The 24,503-nt window shown below is 58.3% G+C and overlaps 3 protein-coding genes across 3 annotated transcripts; 1 reads left to right on the top strand and 2 right to left on the bottom strand.

Annotated features, from left to right (window-relative positions):
- Window positions 1–1,067: 1,067 nt before the first annotated feature.
- VOLCADRAFT_102970 (uncharacterized protein) lies at window positions 1,068–11,706 on the bottom strand (the record flags this gene model as incomplete). Its single annotated transcript, XM_002946335.1, has 15 exons — window positions 1,068–2,026; window positions 2,998–3,952; window positions 6,714–6,781; window positions 7,166–7,304; window positions 7,359–7,454; window positions 7,769–7,948; window positions 8,705–8,805; window positions 9,026–9,070; window positions 9,300–9,363; window positions 9,616–9,779; window positions 9,974–10,016; window positions 10,310–10,437; window positions 10,728–10,837; window positions 11,057–11,303; window positions 11,577–11,706. The coding sequence occupies 15 exons, from the start codon at window positions 11,704–11,706 to the stop codon at window positions 1,872–1,874; spliced, it is 2,625 nt and encodes an 874-aa protein (XP_002946381.1). The 3' UTR covers window positions 1,068–1,871.
- Window positions 11,707–14,517: 2,811 nt separating this feature from the next.
- VOLCADRAFT_72688 (uncharacterized protein) lies at window positions 14,518–21,832 on the top strand. The gene is made up of 12 exons (XM_002946494.1): window positions 14,518–14,964; window positions 15,678–15,898; window positions 16,509–16,667; window positions 17,352–17,499; window positions 17,799–17,959; window positions 18,329–18,539; window positions 18,769–19,044; window positions 19,210–19,413; window positions 19,621–19,727; window positions 19,950–20,240; window positions 20,508–20,793; window positions 21,129–21,832. The coding sequence occupies exons 1-12, from the start codon at window positions 14,542–14,544 to the stop codon at window positions 21,396–21,398; spliced, it is 2,757 nt and encodes a 918-aa protein (XP_002946540.1). The 5' UTR covers window positions 14,518–14,541; the 3' UTR covers window positions 21,399–21,832.
- Window positions 21,833–22,093: 261 nt separating this feature from the next.
- Window positions 22,094–23,616, bottom strand: rpl15 (component of cytosolic 80S ribosome and 60S large subunit). Its single transcript, XM_002946334.1, has 6 exons — window positions 23,498–23,616; window positions 23,196–23,411; window positions 22,987–23,124; window positions 22,858–22,920; window positions 22,452–22,636; window positions 22,094–22,267 (listed from the first exon to the last, which is right to left on the bottom strand). Exons 1-5 carry the CDS (start codon window positions 23,510–23,512, stop codon window positions 22,454–22,456), a joined length of 615 nt encoding a protein of 204 aa, XP_002946380.1. The 5' UTR covers window positions 23,513–23,616; the 3' UTR covers window positions 22,094–22,267; window positions 22,452–22,453.
- Window positions 23,617–24,503: the final 887 nt, after the last annotated feature.

Below are 24,503 nucleotides of genomic sequence, written 5' to 3'. Positions count from 1 at the left end.
AGGGAGAGGGGTGGGGAGGGAGAGGGGAGGGGGAGGGGAGGAAAGGAAACGGGGTGTGTGTTAGGAGAGACTCACGGCCCGGGGTGGTCCGAAACGGCCACCCATCCGTACAGCAGGAGACATGTATAACGGTTTAATAAGGTTGTCTTTAATGATCCTTACACCAGTACGAACGAAAGAGATTTCTTTCGTTCGTACTGGTGTAAGGATAGCTCATCGACATCAGAGCCTCCCATACTTCAGACGAGCTACCTGTTTTGGTTGCGCTGCTTCTGCGGCAAGGGTAGGAAGTCGGAGGCGTCCTGCTGACGCTGTGATGGAACCAGCCTGGTGTAGGCCCAAAGCAATTTGGCCGTAAGCTTTATCATTATAGAAGTAAGGAGGCTTTTATAGTTACGAAATAAAAATGAACTGTAAACCTGGACTTATGGCGGTTTCCTGCATGCATGTAACCTGAAGGCGGACGTCCAGCGGTCGATGTGTTTGCCGGGGGAAGGCCCATGTCGGCGCTTCGATAGCCGTACATCGCGCGACACGCAAGAAGGTACTGATTACCAGTCCAGTAAATATAGATTAAAGCTGACTACCGTTATAGCTAATAAATGAAATTACGGGCAATTCCATCTTGGGGGAGTAACCGGTTCGTTATTAAGGACGGGACACATCAAAAAGCTGAGTCACGCTGCCAAATGTACGTGCATTAGTTGGCACAAAGGCGTACTTTAAACAGCGACGAGAGGAATTATTACTGGTAGGATGTAAAATAAGTCATTTATGCGCTGCTTCACAGAGCTTCATTTCACACATCCAGAAACAATTCTCGTTCGTTACATTCCCCGGCTGATGACTTTAGCACGCCCCTTTCCCTGTGCGTCTTCAACACTCCATCAATTCGAGGAACAGTATTTACGTCTCATCGAAGTATCATATGTAACAGGTGAGCATGTCGGTCCGTTTCGGAGGTTGGGCAACGGATGGCTCGCTCGCGACGCGCGAATCACAAGCACCAATTCAGTACCTGCTTACGAAATCTGTCTTTGAGCCTCCGAATCAATGCGCATCATGCTGAGGATATGCTTACATAGTCAGAAAAGGCTTCTTCACGCCACAAAGTCGAGGAACAGCATTTCCGTCTGTCCCAAATAGCATTTATAAGCGCATCGGCGTCCCCTTTAGTAGGTCCCGGAAACTGCGCTAGGTGGACCTCGCCCGGGCAACGAACAGCTCGCGATTATAACGGCCGCATCATCATAAAGAGCAGGGACCAGCAGCACCAGTGCCTTTATAGCTACTTTGTTTATGCTGCTTTTGGGCTTTCATCCGAATTTCTCGACCGACGAAATTGCGCGATCTAGCCAGAAGCTAAGCAAGTTCGACAACATTGGGGCTCCAACTCCCCACCAGGGAAGATAGCACGCACGCTGGGGCCCGGGGGGGAGTGAGGGCAACATAAGCTCCAATAATGCACTCTGTCCGTAATTGAGCTTAGAAGCAATATTCGCGTCGCTCCGCGTCGCATCTAAAAGCCGCAAACAGAAAGGCGCGCTCCACCGCTAGGGCTCTCTTTCCCCGCCTGTTTAGTTTCCAGCGGTCCCCAGTCGTCACCACCGGCCTACTGTATTTCAACAATTTGGACGTCAGCACTGACTCGGTTGATAACTTGCTTGGATGCGTTCGGCGCATATCGTCGCCCGATCAGACCATATAAAACAAGCATACAAGCTACCGATTCCGTCCACCTCTACAAGCCCTAATGGCTGTCGTACGGTCGTGCATTAACGTACGAATAACCCCCTGCCCAACTGACTTGAGGGCCGGGTCCCAGGCAAGGAAAGGAACGCACATATACGGATGGAGCTGCTAATGTTTCGTCAGCTCCCCGCAGCAGCAGCAGCAGGTGCAGGAGCCCGCAAGAGCCGGCCGCGCTCCAATAGTCGCTGCTGGGCGGATAATGCGGCGCCGAGTGCATCCGGAGCTGCACTCATCCTTGCCCTGATCTTTGTTATGACCTTCAGTGCTGCATTCTCTGCGGAGAGCGACGGGGTGGACGCCTGGGGTAGGTCAACCTGCATGCGCGCACGCGTCCTTGCGACAATACACACATGCAAATGCACACACACAGCACAACGTAGCATCATAATATTACTAATGCAAATGATGCGCCCGGGCATCAGCCGCAGCAAGTAAGTCTGCAAGCTCACTCGCCGTCAAGCAGGGTTCGGTGTATGTTTACATCCCCACATAAATTGCCAGACAGAGGGTGTACGTACCTAGCAAGCGTGCATTGATCCACCCAGTCATGCATGCATATCGTACAACAACAATTTTCATGAGTAGTTGCCTTACCGCTTATAGACGTGAGTCAAGCTTGGGTACCTGCGAGCAGAAGAGTGTGCTTGCTTCCATGGGAGGAGGCGAGCCTGGTTACCGACCGCCAGCCCCCGTGGGCTTGGAACAACCGCTCATCGACACCCTGCTCAGCCGCCGCTGTCGCGCCACCCGAGCGCAAGCTGTGCAGGCCAAACAAGGCCTGTGCTTCACCGTGCGTGATACCCATCACCTTCGCCACGGCCTTAAGAACGTGATACCGCGCCTGCGCATAGCCGATCGCACGCCCCTCCAGGGCCGTGGCCTTACCGGCCCGGGCGGCTTGCCCATTGAAACCCTGAAAGAGCGGCTGGTCAGCCGTGAGGTCCGACAGCTTAAGGTACCTCTCCAAAAGGCCCACTGGGCAGGCCACGCCCTCACCCCGAGCAATGCACACCACATTGCCTTCCCGGAACTGATCATTCTTTCGCTTAGCAATAAAGACAGCGGTGTGCGTAGCGTGGAACTGCACATCTCGCACCAAGAGCCCTGCCACATCATCATACCGGAAGAAGCCCGCGAAACACAAGGCCGTGTACGCGGCCATCATGACACTCCACACTGGGGCACCGGCGAAGGCCAACAGCCGGACGACGGCCACGATCACCTCGAGGGTTAGGGGCTCCTTACGATTCAGCACAGCCGTCCCGAGCAAGTGTTTAGCCGCCGCGCGCACAGCCTTGCAAAAGGGGTGCTTCGTCGGGTTCACCCCCTCGCACGCCAAGTCATGCTGCATGAAAATCGCAGCACTCGCCAGCTTAACGGTCGAGTAACTTGACGCCGTTTTAGCCACCGTCGTTAAGTACATCCCCACCACGACGGGGCTTGCCGGTAGGTAGCAGTAGCCGCCCGCACGGCACCACGACTTAAAACCTTCCCACGGATTCGCATACACCTTCTTCGTGGAGGCCGCCCGCGATGACGCGGCAAACGCTTGACTCTCCGCCAGTAGCCCGCGATGGCTTGGCGCGACCAGCCTCCCCGCTCGCTCCCAGAAGGACGCGGCAAAGGCATCCTCGGTGATGGCGTCGTTAGTTGCCTTCTCCAACTCCTCAATCTGCTCCGGTGGGGCCTCGTCGCGGCGCGCCTCGCGTTCGTCCTCCAGGTTGCGGTTGACCTTCTGAAAGGCATGGTAAATTTGGTTCAGCTCCCGGTTCTCACGCTTGAGCGCCTTGTGCTCCTTGCCCAACTTGTTGACCCAGCTGTCGTTGACGTAGTCCAGGTCCTTAAATGGGCGCTCCATGACGCGACCGGACTTGTCGGAAACGAGAACTTTCATAGCTGGCTGCTCCATGGTCATCTCCAGTTGAGCGATGTTCGCGCAGACGCTCGCCATTTGATTCTTCAAGGAGACGTAGGTATCCCAGGCGTGGCCCATAGCGGTAGAAAACTTCTTCTTGTTTAAGCGAGCCAGAGGGTCAGAGGCCAGCAGGGAGGCGGCCTTCTGGTAGTCGTCGGATTGCTCAATGGCGGTCAACTGGGCGTGCAGGTCTGCGTGCACCTTCTGGAGCTCGACCAATTGGTCACCTACTCTACGCTTAGCTGGCATCATAACTATGCCCGCAAACATTGCCACTAGGGCGACCTCTAAGCCGAGAGGAGGCGAGCCTGGTTACCGAATGCGCTATCTGCCGCGGGGCGGTGTAATGGGCAGACGACGCAGTGGAAACCTGTCAGTACTGACTGTATAAACTCGCGAAATTACTCTTTCCGTCGCGCTCTCCGCGACTTGCCCTTCGTTCTCACCAGTACGGCCCCGCCGTACCACCAACGAACCGCCGAGTACGCTCTCGGCAAACACACAGAAAACCTTGGTTTTCTTTCGTTACTCTCAGAAAACCTTCACACTATTCGTTGTGTATTGGGTCTATCAGCGCCATAACATCTTGCTTGTTCGCACACCTACCTCGCTTACATACATACACACATGCATGTATTCAAATTGTGCTTGCGGGTGCCTGCCGTATGTCTATCTGGTCGTGCGGGTGTACGTATGTATGTATATGTGGCGTGCAGGTCACAACCATAACTGGCATTGATTTGTCGGCGATCGGCCTTGCGGGAGAACAAGCTGGAGTCACGGCTTCTTTTTCCATATCCTACAGCTTCCAAGACGCCGTTGCTACAGCGAGCACGGAGACGACGAGCACACAGGAATATCGATGCCCGTCACGATGGATCCCGCCAGCAACCCCCGGCGCAGCTGCACCTACTTGGTCACCAATATGAGTATGGCCTCGTTGAGTGGCAGACAGAATGCGTGGCTCTCGGTTTGGGCCTATGTCGGCGTTCAACAGAGCCCGGCAAGGTACGTACGTAGCTAGCCTTAGCTAGTAGTAGTACCCAGCAGCAGCAGCAGCAGCAGCAGCAGGGAGCCACACATACTACGTCGGTATGTCTATTATGTATGTATACGTCGGTATGTGTATATGTGTACATGTATGTATTACACATGTATACATATGCAATATATATAATTTATGTTATACCAACAAATATAGTATAATTTGCACGCCTCATCACGCAGGCGCTGGAGGTCCTGGATAGACCAAGACGCGCATTATTACCGTGCCACGTGAGTACATATCTAATATAGGTTAGCATGCTCCTATAGGGTTGCTACCAGATGAGAAGCGGGGGGATAACCCGTCACATAATCCCATCGGCGGCGGCGGATGGATTAGATCGTGGCCGCTCGCCATGTACAGGAAAATGGAGCTCCAGTCCCCCCCAGATCAAGGACAAAGTCCTGATGCCCATCGATGTCTCCTTCAAGACCGGCGTCATGGGCTCTACCAAGGCTGTCCAATACGCGGAGGGAAGCCCTCAATGTCTCGTCCCGCCACCCGCCGAGGAAAGCTGCGCACGGCTTTCCGGACCGTTTATCCTGCTGTGCTGGCCCGCTGGTTTCATTCTCTGGTGGCCAGCTGCTGCGGTCCAAGGGGAGTTAATGATTTGACGGTTCCCCGAATTCGTACAGCGGTTGTGATTATCTTGAATCCCATGGAGGCATGGGGAGATTTATCTGCGGGGCTTGGATGTTTGGACTCATCTTCCTAAGTGGCGAAAAGTGAACACACAAAATGAAAGAAGTATTTTGCCGGTAGTTTCACGCAACAGCTTCATCGAGGCTTTCGCCCTGCTGTTTCGTGGCAACAGCTGCTACCGCAGGCCGGGCCGCATGTTGTCGGAGGTTTGTCGGCGGTCGGTTTGTCGTTGGGGTTTCCACTAGCTGCTGTAGTACATACAGGTCGTTTAGCCGGAGTGTGCAGCATCGGACTGATCGGCCTTCGCGGTCCCTCCCCTAAAAGAGCTTTCCCATATGATCCGGACGTGAGGCTTACGGCCCCGGTGGAGCAGCCCCGGTGGAGCCCCTCTCGCCCCCAACCGCCAACCTAGCATGTTACGAAATGTTGTACCTGTTCGATGTTCCAGTATAGGACCAACATTCATCCACGTGGCTCGCTCTGACGGTGCAAAGCGTTCTTCCTGTGTGCGCATTGCGATGCGGTTCGCACTTTATGTACGTCGTACATTGTACAGCTTTTGGGTAATATATCGTATGAATTGTATCTATGCGCTCGCTCTAAAAAGGCAAACGGTCGCGTCTTGAGATGTGCAAAGTGGTGATAATGTATTTGCAAATACGTTATCGGCACACGAGTTTAAATTCACCTGACGGAGCGTACAGCTAGCGTTAACGTGTTAAACTAGCGCACTGCCAGTTAAAATGACTCGTATGCGCATGAAGGCGGATCAACCACCCTCGCCCAATGAAAATTAGTGTCACAAAGTTCTTGCTTGCGCTCACATACAGTACAAATGCAGCGCCAGGCGTGCGTGTAGCCGGATGCATCGAGTGGGGGGAGGACTGGGGGATACAAGCAGCGGCATATCGCAACCCCAACTACAAAGTGAAATGGGTCAAGGCCAATCAAACCACTGGCAAGGCAACGCTCCGGAGCTGATAACAATCGTCGAGACATCAACACCCCCATCCCTTTTTCGAAACAACTTGCGGGCAGCCCGATATGTCAAAATAAAAACATTTTGTCCAACAACGGCCAAACGAAAATTCCCTTGCCCTCCCCAGATCCAGATCTCGGACGATTCTGGAAGGTGCTGCAACTCGGAACAAGAACCGGAATGCGAATCATGTCGTCTCTCACACACACGACAAGCGGAAGGCCATCTCCCTCACCACAACCGCCTTCAAATCACATCGACGAAGCAGTCTCTACCCTATTGGTACCTGTACGACATTCTTCCTACCTACCGCAGAATTACGGCACCTACTCTCTGAAGTTCAGCAACGCGGGCCAACTAAGGGGGGAAACCCCACACACCTCCTCATCCTCATCCTCATCCGCATCCCAACTAAAATAATAATTCAGAACGTCCCAAACAGGTTGGGCTACCGTACAATATGCAGCCGTACAATTACAGTAAACCGCGACGGAGCCTTCTTTACACGTGCACATACATATGCACATACACATGCACATACACTTACACGGCGTGTGTACTGTCCCTGACGCGCCCTGCACAGCACCACAATCAGTGCCAGCCTGCTGCTCCAGCCGCCCTTCAACGTACAGATCGTACAACCGGTCAAACCAACGTGTGGTGGGGACACAACACACACACACGCACACATCCACACCCTCTGGACCGGTGCCCCCTAGGCAGTCCCCCCCCGTAGTGGGGGCCCCCCGACAGCTAGCGCCCCCGGGGCCCTACTGCCGCCCCCCGAGGGTGACCGCGCCTGCAGTTCCGTTGCCGCTGCTGCCCCCCCCACCGTTCCACTGCGGCAGAGGCCCCCCACTGGCGCCGCCGCTGCCATCGGCCTCCGCCTTAGGGGGTGCTTCCTCCCCCACCGGTTGCTGGTGCTGCTGGTGGTGGTGGTGGTGCTGGTGATGCTGCTGCGGTGTGGGTCCCTGTTTGTGTTTGTGCGGGGCCGCCGCGGGGTTGAAGTGGCTCTTGAGCCCCACCCAGCACTTGTAGTAGTCGCGGTCCACACTCGGGCAGCTGAGTGCGGCCGGGGTGACGCGGGGGATGGCGGACGTCTCGAACATGAACGCCAGGGTCTGCGGGGGAGCGTCCGGCAGCAGCAGGGGGGTGGGGGGAAGGGGGAGGGGAGGAGGAGGGGGTGGGCGTGTGTGTGGGGGGGCCCGGGGGTAGGTGGGAGGGAAAATTACGGAAAACGCACACGCAACCGAGTCCAGGGTGGGGTCGTACGGCAGTGCTGGGGTCAAAAAGATTCCCCCGGTAGTGCCGGTAGTTCCTTTTCCTCCGTCCACATCATTATTACTCATCCTCATCATCACCCCATCATCATGATGCTGCCATACACACGCACACACGCACATGCACACGCACACACGCGGGGACACACACGCACCTCGTGGCCCAGGTGCGCCGGGCCGTCCGCTGAGGCAGTGCACGCCCCGCCCGCCGCCGCCCTCTCGTATGTCGCCGTGTCGGGGCCGTGCGGGGTCATGCACAGGTGCAGGGAGGCGCCGCCCGGCAGGAACCCGCCGTCCTGCTTGGCCTCGTACTGGCCCCGGATGAGGCCCATAAACTGCGTGCGACACGAACACACGTGCATGGACATACACACACACGTACATACACATCCACATACCCGGGGTGGCGGCAAGTGCGGCAGCATGAGGGCCCCCGGCGGCCCTGATGAGAACACAACCAGCAGGTCGCGAAGAGTGAGCGGGGTCGCTGTGCACGGGCCGCGGGGGGTGCGGCGGTCTCGGACCGGTGGGGGTTCGACCTCGGGTTTCACATCTTTTTGAAGGTGGTTTTGAGAAGGTGCGTTGGAGTTGGGAGGTACGACTTGGTACTTGGGAGGTTTGCTTGGGGGTTGGCTGGGTAAGGACGAACCAATGGCGATTGAAGCAGATACGAACGAAGCAGATACCAGAGATAGAGTGCGGATATCGCATCGGGAATATTTGGGGCGGGGCCCTGCAGCTGCACTTCCCAACGCCCGGACTGCCCGGTGAGGCGGCGGAGGCGGCGGAGCCCCGCTCAGCCCCTGGTCTGCCTTTCTACCTGCCTCTTCCTCCCCCCCCACACACACCACCAGGCTATCACTGGGCCCCCGTGGGTGCGCAACGGTCCTTCACCACTTAACGTAACTGAATGGGGACCTAACTACCCAACAACCTAACTACCTGAGCTGTACGGTAATTGCATGACTTTGTGGGAGGGACAGGTGCTTTTCATGCACCACAAATATGTGCCGGTGTGTGTGCGCGTGTGCCGGTGTGTGCAGGATCCATACACGCCGTACGCCGTACGGCAAAAACATTTCCCACCTCACCTCGGAGGCGCAATTTCGGTGATAGTACGGCGGTCGGAAGGTGTGCTCCGCCACCAGCCAGCGGGGGGGGAAGATGACGAAGTCGGCGGTGGGGGGGGCACCTGCTGGCCCAGGGGGGGAAGTGTGTGTGTGTGCGTGGTGGTGTGTGTGGGGGGGAAATTGTGATGGTGCCAGATGGACAGTTAACCCGTTGTGTTCCGCTGTCGGCGGCCTGCAGGTGGCCTGATCAGGCGATTCCGACCCACGTGGGCATCCAGATCCCACAGGACCCAGGCGCATCTCATCTGCCTATCCCCGTTCAGGCGCGTCTGCCTGCCGTACCTGGCGTGTACGACGGTACGGTAAGCACCGTGAAGATGGAGGGATCTGCGGGGGGGTAACCAAGGCACGGGGGGCCCACACGTTCAGCGGAGGTGGTGAGCGGCTGGCGGTGAGTCCACAACAAGCAGCATGACGAGGAGGAGGTGGTTCTAACGCGCCGACAATGCTGCGAGGAAGAGAGAAAAGTAAAAGGCATGACGAGCACCGAAACCAAAACCCCGCCCTCCCTTCCCCCCGGCCCTCTCGCCCCAGGCTCTCAACCCCGCGGCGGCACCTGGGTGGTCAAAGGCGACCGCGTTCATAGGGCAGAACCGGGCCAAGTCGTACTTGTACGGCACCTGGGCAGCAGCCGGCAGAGGGAAAGGGCCACCTCACACCCGGCAGGGAAAGGACCGTCGTCGGCGCCCCCAGAGTCACCCCGACAAACAGCCCCGGGCGCCGATTGGCTGCTTTCGGAGGTGGGGCGGCAGCCGCACAGCACTGAGAGGATCCCTCGCGGCGACTGCGGGGTTGACGGGATCCCCCCCGCCTACCGGGGCGGCCCCCCAGCCGCCCCCCCGCCCCCGTACTCCGTCCCCCCAAATACTCACGTAGTTGCCATGCCATGCGACCACATTGAAGGGCGAAAAGCTCTGAGTCGCAACGAACAACTGTCCCTCCAGCTTCTGCAGTACACTGTACGATACGCCCTCCACATCCTCGTACCAGGCCACCGGGTGCAGGAAGTCGCGCGGGTTGGCCAAACCGTTGGCGCCTGGGCAGTTCGTTTCGGTGCGTTCTTTCCGTTATGTTCGGTTAGTTTGGTTCAGTACCTCAGCTCTGGAGCAAATGGCTGCACAGGAGTCGTCAGATAGCGCCCCCCCCCCCTCGTCACGAGCCCCACCCCAACGCTGCGCCCCCCCCCCCTGCACCCCTGATCCCCCCGGGCCCGCGCTCTGGGACACTCACCAATAGGGCCCAGGTCCGGTAGCGCAAAGTGGCCCTGAAAAGTCTGTGTACGGCGCGGTTACGACATGTACGACAACGGGATGGCACAACACCCATGTCATCATCATCACCATCATCATCATCATTAAGAGCACGTCATCCGGCCATGTTGGTTTCCTCCGCACTACCCCCTGCCCCTGCCCCTCCCCCCGCCCCTGCCCCTGCCCCCAACCGTCGCGGGTTTCATCACCGCCTTCTCCCCTCCCAAAGGCAAAACCCTCCGCGGACCTTCCCACCCCCTGTTGTGCCCTGTTCCTCTCCTTTCATTACTCCGCCACACCTGCCGTACTTCCGTACCTCCAGTACATAACCTCTTGCGGCCCCGTTATGCAGCTCCACAGCGAACCTAACCCCACGTGGCAGTACGGCAATCTCCCCGGGTGCCACATCCAGCAAGCCGAACTCGGTCTTGAGCCGCAAAGCACCTGAAAGCGATATCACATCACATCACATCACCTCACCTCACCGCCCATCACATCACCATGAAGAACAGCAGCGGGCAACAACAGCAACACCGGAGGACATGGCCATGCTCGCGAGAGGTTGCAAGTACCCCTAGGAGTACAGGGAAGGTAAAACCCTCCCCCTCCCCCTGCCCTCCTTACATCGGCCGCAGCAGTCTTTCCTTGGCATCAGCTTCACTCGCTCGTGGTTCGTCTTTCCCCTCCTCCCCCTCCTGCTGCCCCCCGAGCCGCCCCCGGTCCGGTACCCTCACCCTGTTCCGGCACCAGCAGCATGTCCCCATCCGCATTGGTCAGGGAGGAGGTGGTCATGGACTCCGTCGCCACGTACATGTGGATGGCGAACCCCTCCTTGCTGCTGGCCCTGGGGGCCGATGTGTGGGGGGGGTGGGGGGGAGAATGGAAAGAGAGACCAGGGGGGAAAGATCGGATGATGATGATGATGATGATGATGATGATCAAGGTGATGATGATGATGATGATGATGTTCGTAATGATGCACATGGTGACGTTCATGGTAATTCTGGTAATGATCCCCTCCTTCTCTACGCCCCTTCCCTCCTCTCCACAGACACGCCCCCACCTGCCGCTTCCACACAGCGTGAACAGGCCCCTAACCCAGTCCACGGGTTCGGAGGGCACGGGGAAGGGCCGCCAGCGCAGCTGGTTGGGCGTGACGGCGCCGGCCGAGAAGTCCGCGGTGAGGGACTCATTAGGGAAGTTGATGGGGTGGAAGGGCTCGTGTGTGACCGAGGGGCGGATGCGGTAGAGCCAGGAACGCCGGTTGGCCGCCCGCGGGGCGGTGAAGTGGGTGCCACTCAGCTGCTCGGCTGGTGAGGGCAGGGAGGCGTGGGGGGTGTAGGGGAGGCGTGGGGGGTGTAGGGGAATGTATACAAGAATGCGAAGTATCAGCAGCTGCCGTGTCGGTGAAGGTAGATGAAGGGGGGGAGGAGAAGTTAACGGTTGCGGCGGAGGAGGGAAGCAGGGGGTGGCGTCCTGGGGCGGGCATCCACTCCACTCCCCCCTTCACCCCACAACCACCATCCCTGACCTCTCATTAACCATTTTCGGACATCTATTGACGCCCTTGACATAATGCGCACCGTAGAGGCCGTAGGGGCAGGCTTTGGGGTTGTTCTGCCCATGCGGTAGGGCGCCTGGCAAGGCCTCCGAGCAGAGCTCGTTCCCAAAGCCCGGCTGGTACTCCAGCGGCGGACTGGGAGCCGCGTCCATGATGCCGCCGAGTCAGCGCGTTAGCGGGGTCGTGGGGAGTTGCAGGATGACTAGGGCTTTAAGCAGATTGGGCGCGCGCAAAGTAAAGCAAGTATCAAGCGAGCAGTACCTAGGTGTTGTTATGGTGATAAACGTTACTTTAAGTTGAAAGTGACGGGACGTTGGGCAAACTCGAAAGCTTCGAAACGAAACGAAACTACAGCGCTGGAAGGCTCCTCTGCCCGTGCATACAGACAGTTTTAAATAACTTGCGCTTGTATAACCCCTGAATGAGAGGTGCAATCCTCCTATGTGTCCTTGGGGATGCACGTCGTCTCCACGTAGATCTTGCATCAAAGTACGGCGTCTCCAATTTCTTTGTTTACCACCGCTTTCCTCGTTTCCTTGGCCTCTTGGCGAGGAAACGTGGTCCCAATGGGATGAGAATTTGGAAGCTTTTCGAAAGCTTTCCTTGTGCCATTTCCTTTCTAATTATACTTAATGGTGTAGTTGCAGTTAGTTCGTTGGCGTGCTCCTGCCTCGGCCGCTTTTCGTTCCTTAGCTAACTTTGGAAAAGCCATTGTCAGTGTCCCAATGTCGGCACATACAAGACCAGTGGGAGGGAAACTGTATTACCAGTAAGGCCCAACACTTGTGCAGTCGCTTCCTGGCTTTGCTCCAACAAAAAATAGCTCGTAGAGTGAGTTAAAAATATGCTTAAATTATTTCGCAGAAACGAAACCGGTTTGTGCTTCTTTGTGTGTTCCAACAAGTGATGCCTGAGGAATGAGAATGAAAAGCTCACGAGGCGTACCAACCTTATGCTCCCGCTCAGCAGCGCATTTTCCTCGCTGCCCTCTGGTTGCAAGAAGGCGTACCACTGCTTGCCGGGCAAGCTTTGAGTGCGGTATTTCTTTTCTGACAGTTGATGCGGGTTCGCTGGGGAGCCTGTGCGTCGTGATTTCTCTGGTCAGCAGCGCAACTATGATGTACATAAAGCAGCGTCATAGCGAGACTCCAGTCCAGACGAGCAGGGGACGAGGGTATGCGCGACCTCCTGTGGAGGGCCCAACAGCTTGCTCTGCGTGCGGCGGCATCGGCCGCATCGAGTGCCCAACGTGCTCTGGACTTGGCCGGATCAATTTTCCCGGACAGCTGGTGCTGCCAAAGGGCGTAAACCCAGTGCATTGTCTGTCGTGTGAGGGGACCACCAGGGCCCGTTGCTTCAAGTGCCTCGGGACCGGCGAAATCCGGCCACGGATCGGTTTCCGTGTGTAGCTCCCGGGTGTAAGAATGTTTAAACGCTAGGATTGAGCGATGATCCAGAGTTTTCCTCACTGGGCCTGCCCCCGGAGTTGGACACTGCAGCAAGGAGGAGATAGGAGGAGCTGCACAGGGAGGCAGGCAGGCTATGTTTTGGGGGGCATCCGGCCGCGTGAGCCACTACCTGCTGCATGTGTAACGAAGCCCTGAGAGTTTCGCGGCTATTGCCCCGACTATGCCGGTGGCTGTCCGGCCGTACAATGTTTTCCTGCAAGCACTACTTACAGCAGAACCAGACATACCCAGGATCCCATGGCCTGACCTTCTTGCAAACAATACTTCCTAAGGGATTCCGTTCTCCGGCTGGGCCATGAGCATATGATCCCTGCTGGAACCCCCTTATGCGTCTTCATACGCCTCTGCCAACGTTATACCCGCATTTTGAGGGGATCATTTCTGTTCCTATTATTTTGACAGGGATGCAACTTTCGTCACTGGAAATTATAAGCCGCATGGAATGTAAAGCGAGTACAGTACGAGCAATGGACCAGACAACCAAACTGAAACCGTTTCTGTGTAGAAATATCGCATAGTGTCTCGATCACCTGCAACCGAGCGTCTATGCATTTGGAAACCTGATCTCTAGGCACACCTCATTGGCGTTGATGCAACGTCGTCGTTTTCCCCACGCACTTTCTGTTTACAACTCCTGATCTCAAAGGTCTCAGAATACAAGGCTTTTATATTTAGGTAGCCACAGCCGCTTGAAGCTCTGGCGCGCCTGTTATTGATCGGAGCTGCAACAGTGGCCAGCGGGCTCGCACGACCAGATACGTAGCACAGGTGGCTGTTTAATGTATCCTCCACCTTCGTATGGGGCAAGGCCGCCATATCCGGGGGCTCCGCCACCTCCAGGCAAGGGCACGGACACGGCGCTCAGATGTTTCTGTTGAATGACCCTGTCCTACAACTGAGAGCACCGGCCGCAACTCCTCGCAGGCGGCATGCCTCCTGGCCCTGGAATGATGCCGCCTCCACCCCCGGGTGCCGCGGGCTTTCCTCCACCGCCGCTCGGAGGTAATGCGGGCACCGGCGTGGACGCCCGCCCGGACACCCAATAGCACCAGCAACAGCCACCTTGCCAATCGAGAGTCACTAGCGTTATCCAACCTTGCTTTCAATGCAGGTGCACCGCCTGGCATGCCACCTCTGCCCGGCGGGCCACCACCGGGTGCACAGCCGCTGGGCATGCCACCGCCTGGAATGCCATCGGCACCCTTTCCTCGACCCCAGGGCCCGCCAGGTGCCGTGGGTCCTGCAGGTACGTTGCTCCGCTCCGGCTCATTTCTGCAGCAGCTGCAAAGCTTGCATCCAATTGCACATGCACGCAAACGAACTGCTGCAACTGCCGGAAATATGTTTCATGTCCCGGCAATGCGAGCAGGCAGAACATCCAATAGTAGTCGTTACTTCCTTACACGCTCTCCTATCCACCACCGTTTGCATGTAGGTCCAAGCTCTGTTCCTGGCGGCATGATGCCCCCGCCGCCGGGCCCGCCAGGAGTACCGCAGGGTCCTCAGAGTGCGTCACAGATGCAACCCCATGGGTCCGTAGCCGGGGCCTTTCCGCCTCCACCGGGACCGCCAGGCGGCATGCCGCCGCCGCCGCCGGGTCCTGCCGGGAGGCCAGGCATGCCCCCGCCGCCGCCGCCACCTGGGGTACCTGGCATGCCGGCCCCGGTCCCCGGCATGCCAGGGATGCCGCCTCCGCCCCCACCAGGAATACCCGGTAAGGCACCGCCAGGACCGCCGGGGATGCCCGGCATGCCGCCGCCCCCACCAGGGATGCCAGGAATGCCGCCGCCGCCGCCCGGCGGCTTTCACACAGCCGGAGCACCGCCGCCACTTTCTGGTGGCCCGGGCCGGCACGGTATGCAGCCGCCGCCGATGGGCGGATACGACCCCTACGCAGCGCAGGTGCGTTGCGTCGGGATAGGATTGGGCCTCTGTGCAGGGGTTGCGAGGTGGCGGGGGAGGCGGACGCGGAAGACGAGCTTACCAATAGAAGTGCGGAGCAGGTCCCGGGACTTAGTGCCAGTAGCGATATTGGGAGGACCGCATGTCCTGGATGTCGAAATGGCAGAGCCAGGGAAACCGTACTCCTAGTACCCTCTGTGTGTCACGGGGCTCAACGGGAAGTGTGAGGAAGGGCCCCGATAAGGGAGACCACGGAGTACCGTATCGTGTAACACGTTGGAAAGAGCCAGGCGCGCGAGGATTTTGCCATAGTAAGAGCGTGGGCAGCATGCAGTATGATGTGGCATGTGTCGCCTGCACAGTACCGGTTGATTGGCAAGGCACCAGGCATGGCGTCCACTTCCCCGTTCCCACAGCCATCTTAGCGCAGCCGAGTCGTTAGCAGCCCCGTCCCCTCCATCCCCGGTCACTTCACCTCCAGGGGAACCCTCCTGCGTCAAGTGCGTAGGCCCGACTCGCACCGGGACCCATTCCGAGCCCGCCTTTCACTTCAACCCCTTCTCTCTCCCCACCCCGCACACACACACACACACTCTGTCCGTCCTGACCCCCCTTTCCTGGCGCCAACTCACATCCCAACTCGCGATCACCGTCCACCTCGTCCTCCTCCCGCCTGCCCGTGGGTTCCGTGGTGCACGGACTGGTCGCGGCCTCCGCGGGCCTGCGCCTGGAAACCCCGTGCCGCGAACCAGCAGCGACTGGCGGAGCAGTTTGAGTCCCTGACGGTGGGTCCTGCCGGCCCTGGGGCGATGGCGCCGGACGGAGTGGACCCCGGCGCCTTGGCGCGGCCCGTCGGGGAGCAGCTTGCGCGGGCGCTCGCTCCGCAGCCCCCAGCGGACCCTGGCAACTGCAGCCCGGACAACATGCGCATGACCATCAATGCCATACCCGTCAGCACGGCCCTGAAGACCAGGTGGGCGGGTGGGCTTGCGCAGCAGCAGTAGCCAGGTGCCGGGGCGAGGCTGGGAACCGGGTCGGCTGCGCCCAGGAGGGAGGTTGGTAGGAAAAGGGCTGTGGGTGGAGGTTTGTGGACCCGGAAGGCGAGTGGTCCGTGGTGGTTTTGGATTGCAGCAAAGCATGTAGGGCCGGTGGGGGGAGTGCGAGAGTAGCTCTCCCACCTGGACGTCGGGTTCATGAGGTGAAGTGAGTTCAGGTGAGGCGAGGTGAGGGGTTTCATCTGTGATGTGAATGATGGAGCGAAGTGGAGCCGAACCAGGTAGAGGAGCGGTCACCGTGGGGGAGCAGCAGACGCGGAACATAACAAGCAGCTGAGAGCCCCCGGCCCTTCCTTCCCTCAGGATCAGAGGTCGTACATGTCCACGCACTGGCCAAACATATTCACGTCCTCGAGACCGCCTTTTGCCCCGTTTCTCCCATCTGCCGTATCGCCCTGGACGACCCTTGCCCAGCCGACCGCTCTCCCACCCGCCTCGCTCGGGTCCGGACCTCCTTCTTGCCCTACCCCATCCCCACCCGCACCAGTTGACGCCTTTGCGACCCCGTTGCCCTGCCCATTCCTTCAGGATGGCGCTTCCCCTGGGTGTCATTGTGCACCCCATGGCGGATGAGTTTCATGGCCGCACTGTGCCGGTGGTGCAGCTCAGTAGCGCGGGCATCGTGCGATGCCGCCGTTGCCGCACCTACATGAACCCATTCATTCAGTGGACGGATGCAGGACGCAGGTGAGGTTAGATTATAGGGGTGCCGGGCAGGGGGTGACAGGAGAGGGAGCGGAATATAGCCGGGGAGCGGGTTCAGCCGGTCAGGAAGCGTCGCAGTGGGGCTTAGATAACGGGCTGGTTTCGGAGGGAAGGGACGTCCAAAGGGGTTTCAATGCTTGGGATGGAGGGGGCCCTCTGATGAGGCGGATGGGTAGGTAGACGTGGTGGCAGCGGGAAGGGGAGGCGGGAGGTGCTGGTGGCTGGTGGGGGAGTCCCGGTCCGTTAGCCACATGTTGAGACTGCAGACCGGGGTATTGGTGTGTCCGGATTTGGCGCGCACGTTGCGGATGGGAATCGTGGAAGGTTAGGTTGAACGACGGGTCGGGAAGGGCGGTTTCGGTTACCACTTGGTAAGTATGGCAGGGGCCGGGAAGATATGATACCGGCGCGGCACTCCCTTGTAGGTTTGTCTTGCCGGCTACGGATGTCGTTGTTGACGATGAGCTGCCGGGCGCATTATCTCTTGGGTCCATGTGATTCTACGTAGTACGACCTTTCTGATCGCTTGGGAGGGCATGCACATGCGTGCGCGCGTCCCCAAGCTGAAGACGCGCCGTCCCACAGCCCCGCTGCTTGTGATATGGTTGCATGGTTCCTGCCATTGGCGTTTTCGCAACTCCCGGCTTACACCCGCTTCGCGCTCAGGTTCAAGTGCAACGTGTGCAGCATGCTGAACGAGATTCCGGTGGAGTACTTCAGCAGCTTGGACCACAACGGCCGTCGTCGGGACGCGGACGAGCGCCCGGAGCTGTCCCAGGGTACCGTGGAGTACGTAGCGCCGGCGGACTACATGGTGCGGGGTTGCGGCTGGCTGGTGGGGAGGAGGAGGTGACTGGCGGCATGGCCCGTGTGTCTTGAGTTCGTCAGTAGCGCAGCGGCACAGCAACGGGGAAGAAGAGGCCTCGTCTGAAGCTTCGAGGTCTTAGGGAAGAAGTGCAGAGCTAACGCTTAGGAAAGAGTCTGTCAAGGGGACGGGGCGCAGGGAACAGCCGGCTAAGGCACAAAATGGTGGACTGACCGGTCTCCCATTTCTCAATAGCACTGCACCGCACTACACGTGACGTCATTCCGTACATGCCCATTGTCGCACAGGTCCGGGCGCCCATGCCGCCGGTTTATTTCTTCCTCATCGACGTCTCTTACAGCGCCGTGGCTTCGGGCATGGTGGCTACTGTCGCTGCCGCCATCAAGTCTTGCTTGGACTCCCTGCCCGGGGATGAACGCACGCTGGTGGGCTTCCTCACCTTCGACAGGTGCGCGCTCCTAGTGGACCAGCAAAGGCTGCAAAAAGATCATTGCAGTGGTACGGCGACGAATATGGACGCGGTGTTGTGTAACGGGGTATGCAAGGGGGTTATTGGTCGGGGGCTAGGTTTTCGTCACACCTGGCTAGGAGGTAGAGTTGGGACAGATAGCGAGGAATGCGGGGTTGCCCCGGGGGGTTGGATACCTAGGCAGTGTGACGGGCTCTGCGCCTCCCTATCGGCAGATTGCACCACACGATCCGAGCTGAGTGACACTGTCCGCAAGCGCCACCCTTTCCTGAACTCTCGCCCGACCTCTACGTCCGCGCCGCGCCGTGACGTCTCCCGGTCCCGGCCGCCGCTATCCTCGCTCCGCAGCTCGCTCCACTTCTACAACATCAAGGCCAGTCTGAGCCAGCCCCAGATGCTGGTCGTTACGGAGCTGGACGATCCCTTCGTGCCGCTGCCTGACGACCTGCTGGTCAACTTGCGGGAGAGCCGTGCAGTGGTGGACGCGCTGTTGGATGCGCTGCCCAACAACTTCACTGGCACGGCGCAGGTGGAGTGCAGCATGGGGCCCGCACTGCAGGTACGTTTCCCGCCTGGGAAACTGGCGGTAGCTGACTGAACCTCGTTGCATGTGTGTCTTACGTTACGTACTGGGCCGCAGCTCTGGGAAGCTGGTGCGAGCTCACCACTACTTTCTGGGGCGTGTGCGCTCCACTTCTGTGCCACTTTCCCTCCGGCCTTAATGGTCCCCCCCTTGTTTAGCTCTCCCTGCCCGGCTCCGCCCTCACCTCCCTTCCGCTTCCTCTCAGGCTGCCTTCATGGTAACCAGCCACATCGGCGGCAAGCTGCTGCTCTTTCAGTCGTCCGTGCCGTCGCTGGGTGTGGGCAAGGTCAAGAACCGGGATAACCCCAGCGCCTACGGCACGGAACGCGAGCCGGCGTTGCGCAATCCGGACGACCCCTTCTTCAAGCGCTACGCCGCGGAGTGCTCGCGGGTGCAGATCACGGTGGACGTGTTTGTCATGTCCATGCAGTACTGCGACTTGGCCAGCATCGCTGCCATCCCGCGATACACATGTGGAGAGGTAGGGCGCGAGCGTGTGCTGCTGGCAAATGTCTGTTCATGCGGCGTGTGAGAGGTAGCAAGTGGACCAATTGTGAAGAACGTCGCCGCAGCCGACCTTGTCCTCATCCACATCTGCTTTACTTAAAATCCCTCCCTTTGTCGCCATGTGAACATGTGTGTGCAGCTGTACCACTACCCCGGCTTTATGGCGCAGCGTGACGGTACCAAGCTGACCGCTGAGATCTGCCACAACCTGACTCGCCCGACTGCCTGGGAGGCTGTCATGCGCGTGCGCTGCTCCAAGGGGTTGCGGATATCCGCCTTCCACGGCCACTTCTTCAACCGCTCCACCGACCTGCTGGCGCTGCCCACGTGCGATCCAGACAAGGTAGGCAAAGCACCACTAACCTCTCCTCTGAAGCCCTGGAGTAAGCTGTGCACATGCCAAGGCAGCCCCTTGCTTTACTCGTCCTATTCGCCTTGTGGACTTTCTTCAGCCCCGTTCAGGACCGTTCACTGCATTGCTCGCTCAGTGTGCACGTGCCCATGGCCTCCTGGCCCGCTCCGCATGCTGGTGGGCACCCGGTCACTGCAGGCTTTCGCCGTGGAGATCGCGCATGAGGAGGGCGTGGTGCAGCCCGGCATGGCGTATGTCCAATGCGCCCTGCTCTACACGAACTCCAATGGCGAGCGCCGGATCAGGTGCGCCATCTTCGCGCCTCTGCCGTTCTGCCCTTCCTTCCTGGCCCCAGTCCCTACCTCTTCACTGCCCATATCGACATTGCAGCCGCGACGGGGTTGCATTCCATGAGCCGCGGCCATGTGTGTGCAAATAAGGGGCCCCTGGTGGATTGATCGAGTCCCCCGTTTGACACTCGTTGTCCTGCTTAGCCCGGCCTGGCTGTTGCTGCTCTGTCTTGACAGGGTACACACGATGGCAGTGCCTGTGGTTTCGGAGCTGTCCGATCTGTACAACAACACCGACGCGGGTGCCATGTCGTGCATGTTGGCCAAGCTATCAGTGGAGAAGTACCTATCCTCGCGGCTCGATGAGACGCGGCAGTCGCTGCACTTGCGGCTGAGCGGCGCTCTCAAGGAGTTCCGGCTCATGAACGCGAGTGCTGCAATGCGGACGCCCAACAAGTTCATCTTCCCGGAGACCTACAAGTACCTGCCAATCTGGACGCTGGGCCTGATGAAGTGCGCGGCGTTCAGGTGGGCGCGAGTCCGGGGCGGGAGCATAGCCTCTTGCAGAAGAGGAGGTCCGTAGCACTGTGGGCCAAGAACTTGCACAGCAAGGGTTTGTATATCGAGTAGTGGTTTAGGCGCCGCTTCGCATTCGCCCCAGTGGAATACGATTAGAAAGCCCGCGGGACGGCCCAGGGAAAGGCTTCCTAAGGCATAGCCAGCAGCGCCCTAGCCAGGTTGGGCCCATTTGGACTGACGGCCGGCTGCCGCTGCTCCCCACCCGTTCCAACTCAGGGGTGGCGCCAAGGACGTTAACTCGGACGAACGCATTGCCGTGGGCCACTTCCTCATGGCTGGTGGCGTGGACGCCGTCGCGCGGCTGGTGTACCCCGCGGCGTTTGCGCTGCACGATCCTAACGGGCCCTGGGGCATCGAGCAGCCGGACGGCTCCGTGCCCTTGCCGCCCACGGTGCCACTCACCATGGCGGCGCTTGTTGACGGGGGTGCTTACTTGCTGGACACGGGCCGCCTGTTTGTGTTGTGGGTGGGCCGGGCAATCTCGCCGCAGTGGTGCGTTGAGGTGAGCGCGACACGGACGGCACGGCAGCCATAAGCGGCTTCGTGTGCACCTTAACTGCGCGTGCTGCCATACGGTCATATCCTTGCCGGAAATGGGGAAACCGCCTCCCAAAGGGGGAAAACATGGAACACGGGAACAGGGTGGGCGGGGCCGCGTTTGCATGTGAGTGTCTGTTAGCCGTGTCAGCAAGCGAGGCTGTGGTGTCCAGGGCACAGCAGGCATCGGCTTACGGGCTTCTTCGTGCCAATACACGGACATTAATGCAATGCGATGCATGGCTGGCCTCCATCCCCATTTCTATTAAACCCAAGCTGTTGCTTTTGTCTATCCCGCAGGTGTTCGGGACCGATCCCATGTCGCTGCCGCAGGACACGAGTGCCGTGTTGGTGGAGCCGGGGCGCGACGCCCCCATGTCTAGACGCGTGAACGCTGTACTCCGCACGCTGCGCGCCAAGCGGCTACTGCACCAACAGGTCTTCGTGGTGCGCCAAGGTTCAGGGTTGGATGCACACGTGTTGCCGTACTTCGTGGAGGACCGCAGCCCGTCGACGCAGTCATACACCGAGTACATGGTGGCTCTCCACAAGGCTGTCATGGCTAAATAATGACGGCGCAATTTGACGTGCCGGCTGTACAGGGAAAGCACGACGGAAGATGTTCCTAGTTCGTGATGCTGGCGCAGACTGATGCATCCACGTTACAGTTCGTACGTGTAGTAGAGTTTATCAGGTGTGGGATGGGGCGGCAATAGGAGGCGCGGGTTGCGCGAGTAAACGACAATCCTCTTATCAAGGGCGTCCATTAGTGATGTATGCAGGCCGTGTCGCCCTTCATTAGAGGCCTCTGCAGGTTGAGCTCCGCTTGGCAACCTCACGATTGTGGAGGTGATGTGGTGCGTGATTTGCAGGGGACGAAAGACTATCGAACGATTTTTGTGTTTGGACGGGGAGAAAAAGCGGGTTGTGGGGGCTGGTGTGTTTCTACAATGCAACACTATGTAAGAATGTATCTTCAGTCTGTTTTTAACATCGGTGTACGCATACGCGTCCATTCTGTCACCTGGCAAACTGTCGAAGCGTTGCATTTCGAGTTGCATAGAGGCCTATGCTTCGGTTCTCCCCCAGAAATCTTATACTAATCAAGTCGAGGAACGCCTCCTGAGCTGCATCTCTTTCCGCTTTGCACTGTCCGAGGCAGGCCAACTGCGCGTAATCATAATACTTCGATGTTGCTGTTCAAGTTCATTTAATCGGGCATGGAGTTGCGCAATGTGTTTCACAGCTGTGAATGCACGAGTCCGCCGTAATAATTTTCCGCCTTTCCAGCCACGAGTTGAAGTCGCTTAGCAATCAACCGACCGGCCCTTTGCCTTGCCCCCTTGTGTACCTCCGTGCAAACGTGGATCATGATCTGCTCATTTGGACGCAAGGCGCAGTAGTTCCAAATTCGTTACATAGGGTAATATGATCCAAACCTGCGTGTAGGGGGCCAAAGCAAAGAACCGTTAACCTATTAGCTCATAGGGTCATAGGGAAGAGCACCTACACACAGTTCTGCACTAGCATTTGAAGGACGCCGTGACCTTTCCCCCCGTGAGTTACCACCAGCTATGTAACGCCTAGCCCCCCACCACAGCCGCAAAACCCACGATAACTCACGTTTAGCGGAAGCGGCGCAGCGACAGCGAGTTGCGGCGCTTCCAGCTGGCCCTCTTCGAGGGGCGGGTCTTGCTGGCCTTGTGGCCCTTGGCGCGCAGGCCGCGGTAATGCTTGCCGGCAGAGGTCAGGCCGCGCAGCTCGCGGTGCTTGTGCACCGGGTTGCACAACCAGTTGATGCGCGCATCCTGCGGAAATAGCAAATCCAATAAGGGACCAATATAGGACAGGTACCCTTCTGTCCTGGAGCCGTATAGGGCTCTACCCTTTTGAGCTGTATAATGCATATTCGACCTTGATACCCTTGCCTGCAATGTGTTCCCCAGCCCCCTTCGACCAATCACAGCTCCTCCGCAAGGTCCAGCAGCATTAGAATACCACCCCTTCCAGACCCCTCCCCTTCGCTCACGTTGCGAATGGTGGTATGCGCCGGGTCCACGAGGATGACCTCGAAGTACTTGTAGCAGGAGTCCTGTGCCGGGCACCCAAGGGGTTAAGACAAAATGATCCAACTGAATCGTCACCAGTCTGTTCCTACCTGGTTCACCCAGTACGAGTTCAGGACACGCAGGCCGCCGCACTTGCGACCAACACGCTCCTCTGCAACGCTGCGCAGGTTGCGGGCGGCCTTCAGCTGAGTGATACCCTGGTTCACCGGCTTTCCATAGACAATACCCTGCAGTAAGACAAGAAATTTCCGTTTGTCCTGTTCTCTACTGCGCAAAGCCGCCAAAAGAGCTTACATACCTTGTGCACTGGCCGCTTACGGTTACCGCGGCGAACGCGCACGCGGTACACGACGAAGCCCTGCTTAGCCTTGTAGCCCAGGCGGCGGGCCTTATCGGGGCGAGATGGCCTGGTCAGGCGCACGATGCTGGGCAACTGACGGTACTCCCAGCAGCGCACGCGAAGAAGGAAGCGGAGCACATCGCTCTGCTTCTTCCTCCACAGCTCCTCCACGTACTGCGAATTGCAAAGTGACACAACATCTTTGGCGGCGGTATTTCCTTGCAAATGAAAGGCGCAATATTAAGCTCTAGGTTGCTAACCTTGTAGGCGCCCATGATGACTTCCGCTTCGAAAAGGGAAGTGGATGGATGGGAAAGGACCTTTCTGCCAAAACTGGAGCTCCAGGAGGGCCCTCCACAGAGCGTCGAGCCTCTTCGTCCGTTTATGGGTTTAAAAGGTAGGCACAAATTTCTCTGTTAGCAATTTACCTTTACAATGTGAAGGAAGGAGCGTGAACGTACAATTTAATGCGGCAACTGGCAACGGTCACAACGTACTTTGTATTTTGCCACAACACTACTCCAAATCAGCTCCAGATGCTCTCGGCGTGTCATTCACGTCGCTGCATGCGCAGGTGTGAGTGTTCTGGGTCACCCTGTTATGGCATGGCACCATTTATAACCATTTCAGTAATCGGCGCCTGTACCCTGTGGATTCAATAAGACATTTCCTGGATATGCCATCTCTTGTCAACGCCTAACCTAGTCATTCGCAAAGGTAGCCTGATAGGCGGTCAACAACAAGTTCTCCGTGGGTGCCATGTGCTCGTTGGCCGACGCTGGTGAGCGACCCGTATTACCTTGCGTATTACCTTCCTAGGGGTAGAAGTAGCGGGAGGTTGGGGGTTCTCTGGAAGGAGGCTTCTAAGCTCCAGGGACTGTTTCACCACAAGACGCTTCCCAGGATTACGTCCGGACGTGCAGGGGCTGCTGTCTGCTTGCTGCTTCGCTTTTGGGCGCATTAGCGAACCTTTCAGCGCCTCTCACGTCAACCAACGGCCAGGCGACATGTCCCCCAGGTCATAAGAGGTTCATAATGGGCTTACCTTGGTATGCTAACCCTTTCGGGCCATGGACGCTTCAGCCCTTAGGCCGGTCCTTTGCCCATTACAACCTGTCGTCTGACGTGCATGAATCTTTCCAGTACGTGAAACTGCTGACACTCAAATTCGGACTAATCAATACCGGGCCGTCAACCCTTCGGAAAACCTATGCACGCTGTTTCAGCTTGCCGATGGTGTATCGGACGGGGTGGGTGATCCCCTGA

This window comes from Volvox carteri, assembly GCF_000143455.1.
Source record: "Volvox carteri f. nagariensis unplaced genomic scaffold VOLCAscaffold_3, whole genome shotgun sequence".
Classification (NCBI taxonomy): domain Eukaryota; kingdom Viridiplantae; phylum Chlorophyta; class Chlorophyceae; order Chlamydomonadales; family Volvocaceae; genus Volvox; species Volvox carteri.
This window is presented reverse-complemented; position numbering and strand designations above follow the sequence as displayed.

Excerpts from the sequence above, each read along its gene's own strand:
- VOLCADRAFT_72688 (XM_002946494.1), top strand. The coding sequence starts at position 14,542 with ATGCAACCCCATGGGTCCGTAGCCGGGGCCTTTCCGCCTCCACCGGGA. Across the intron at positions 15,899-16,508 it reads AGCACGGCCCTGAAGACCAG|GATGGCGCTTCCCCTGGGTG; the intron begins GTGGGCGGGTGG and ends CCATTCCTTCAG. Across the intron at positions 19,728-19,949 it reads AATGGCGAGCGCCGGATCAG|GGTACACACGATGGCAGTGC; the intron begins GTGCGCCATCTT and ends CTGTCTTGACAG.
- rpl15 (XM_002946334.1), bottom strand. Across the intron at positions 23,125-23,195 it reads GTAAGCGGCCAGTGCACAAG|GGTATTGTCTATGGAAAGCC; the intron begins GTATGTAAGCTC and ends GTCTTACTGCAG. Across the intron at positions 22,921-22,986 it reads ACTCGTACTGGGTGAACCAG|GACTCCTGCTACAAGTACTT; the intron begins GTAGGAACAGAC and ends TGCCCGGCACAG.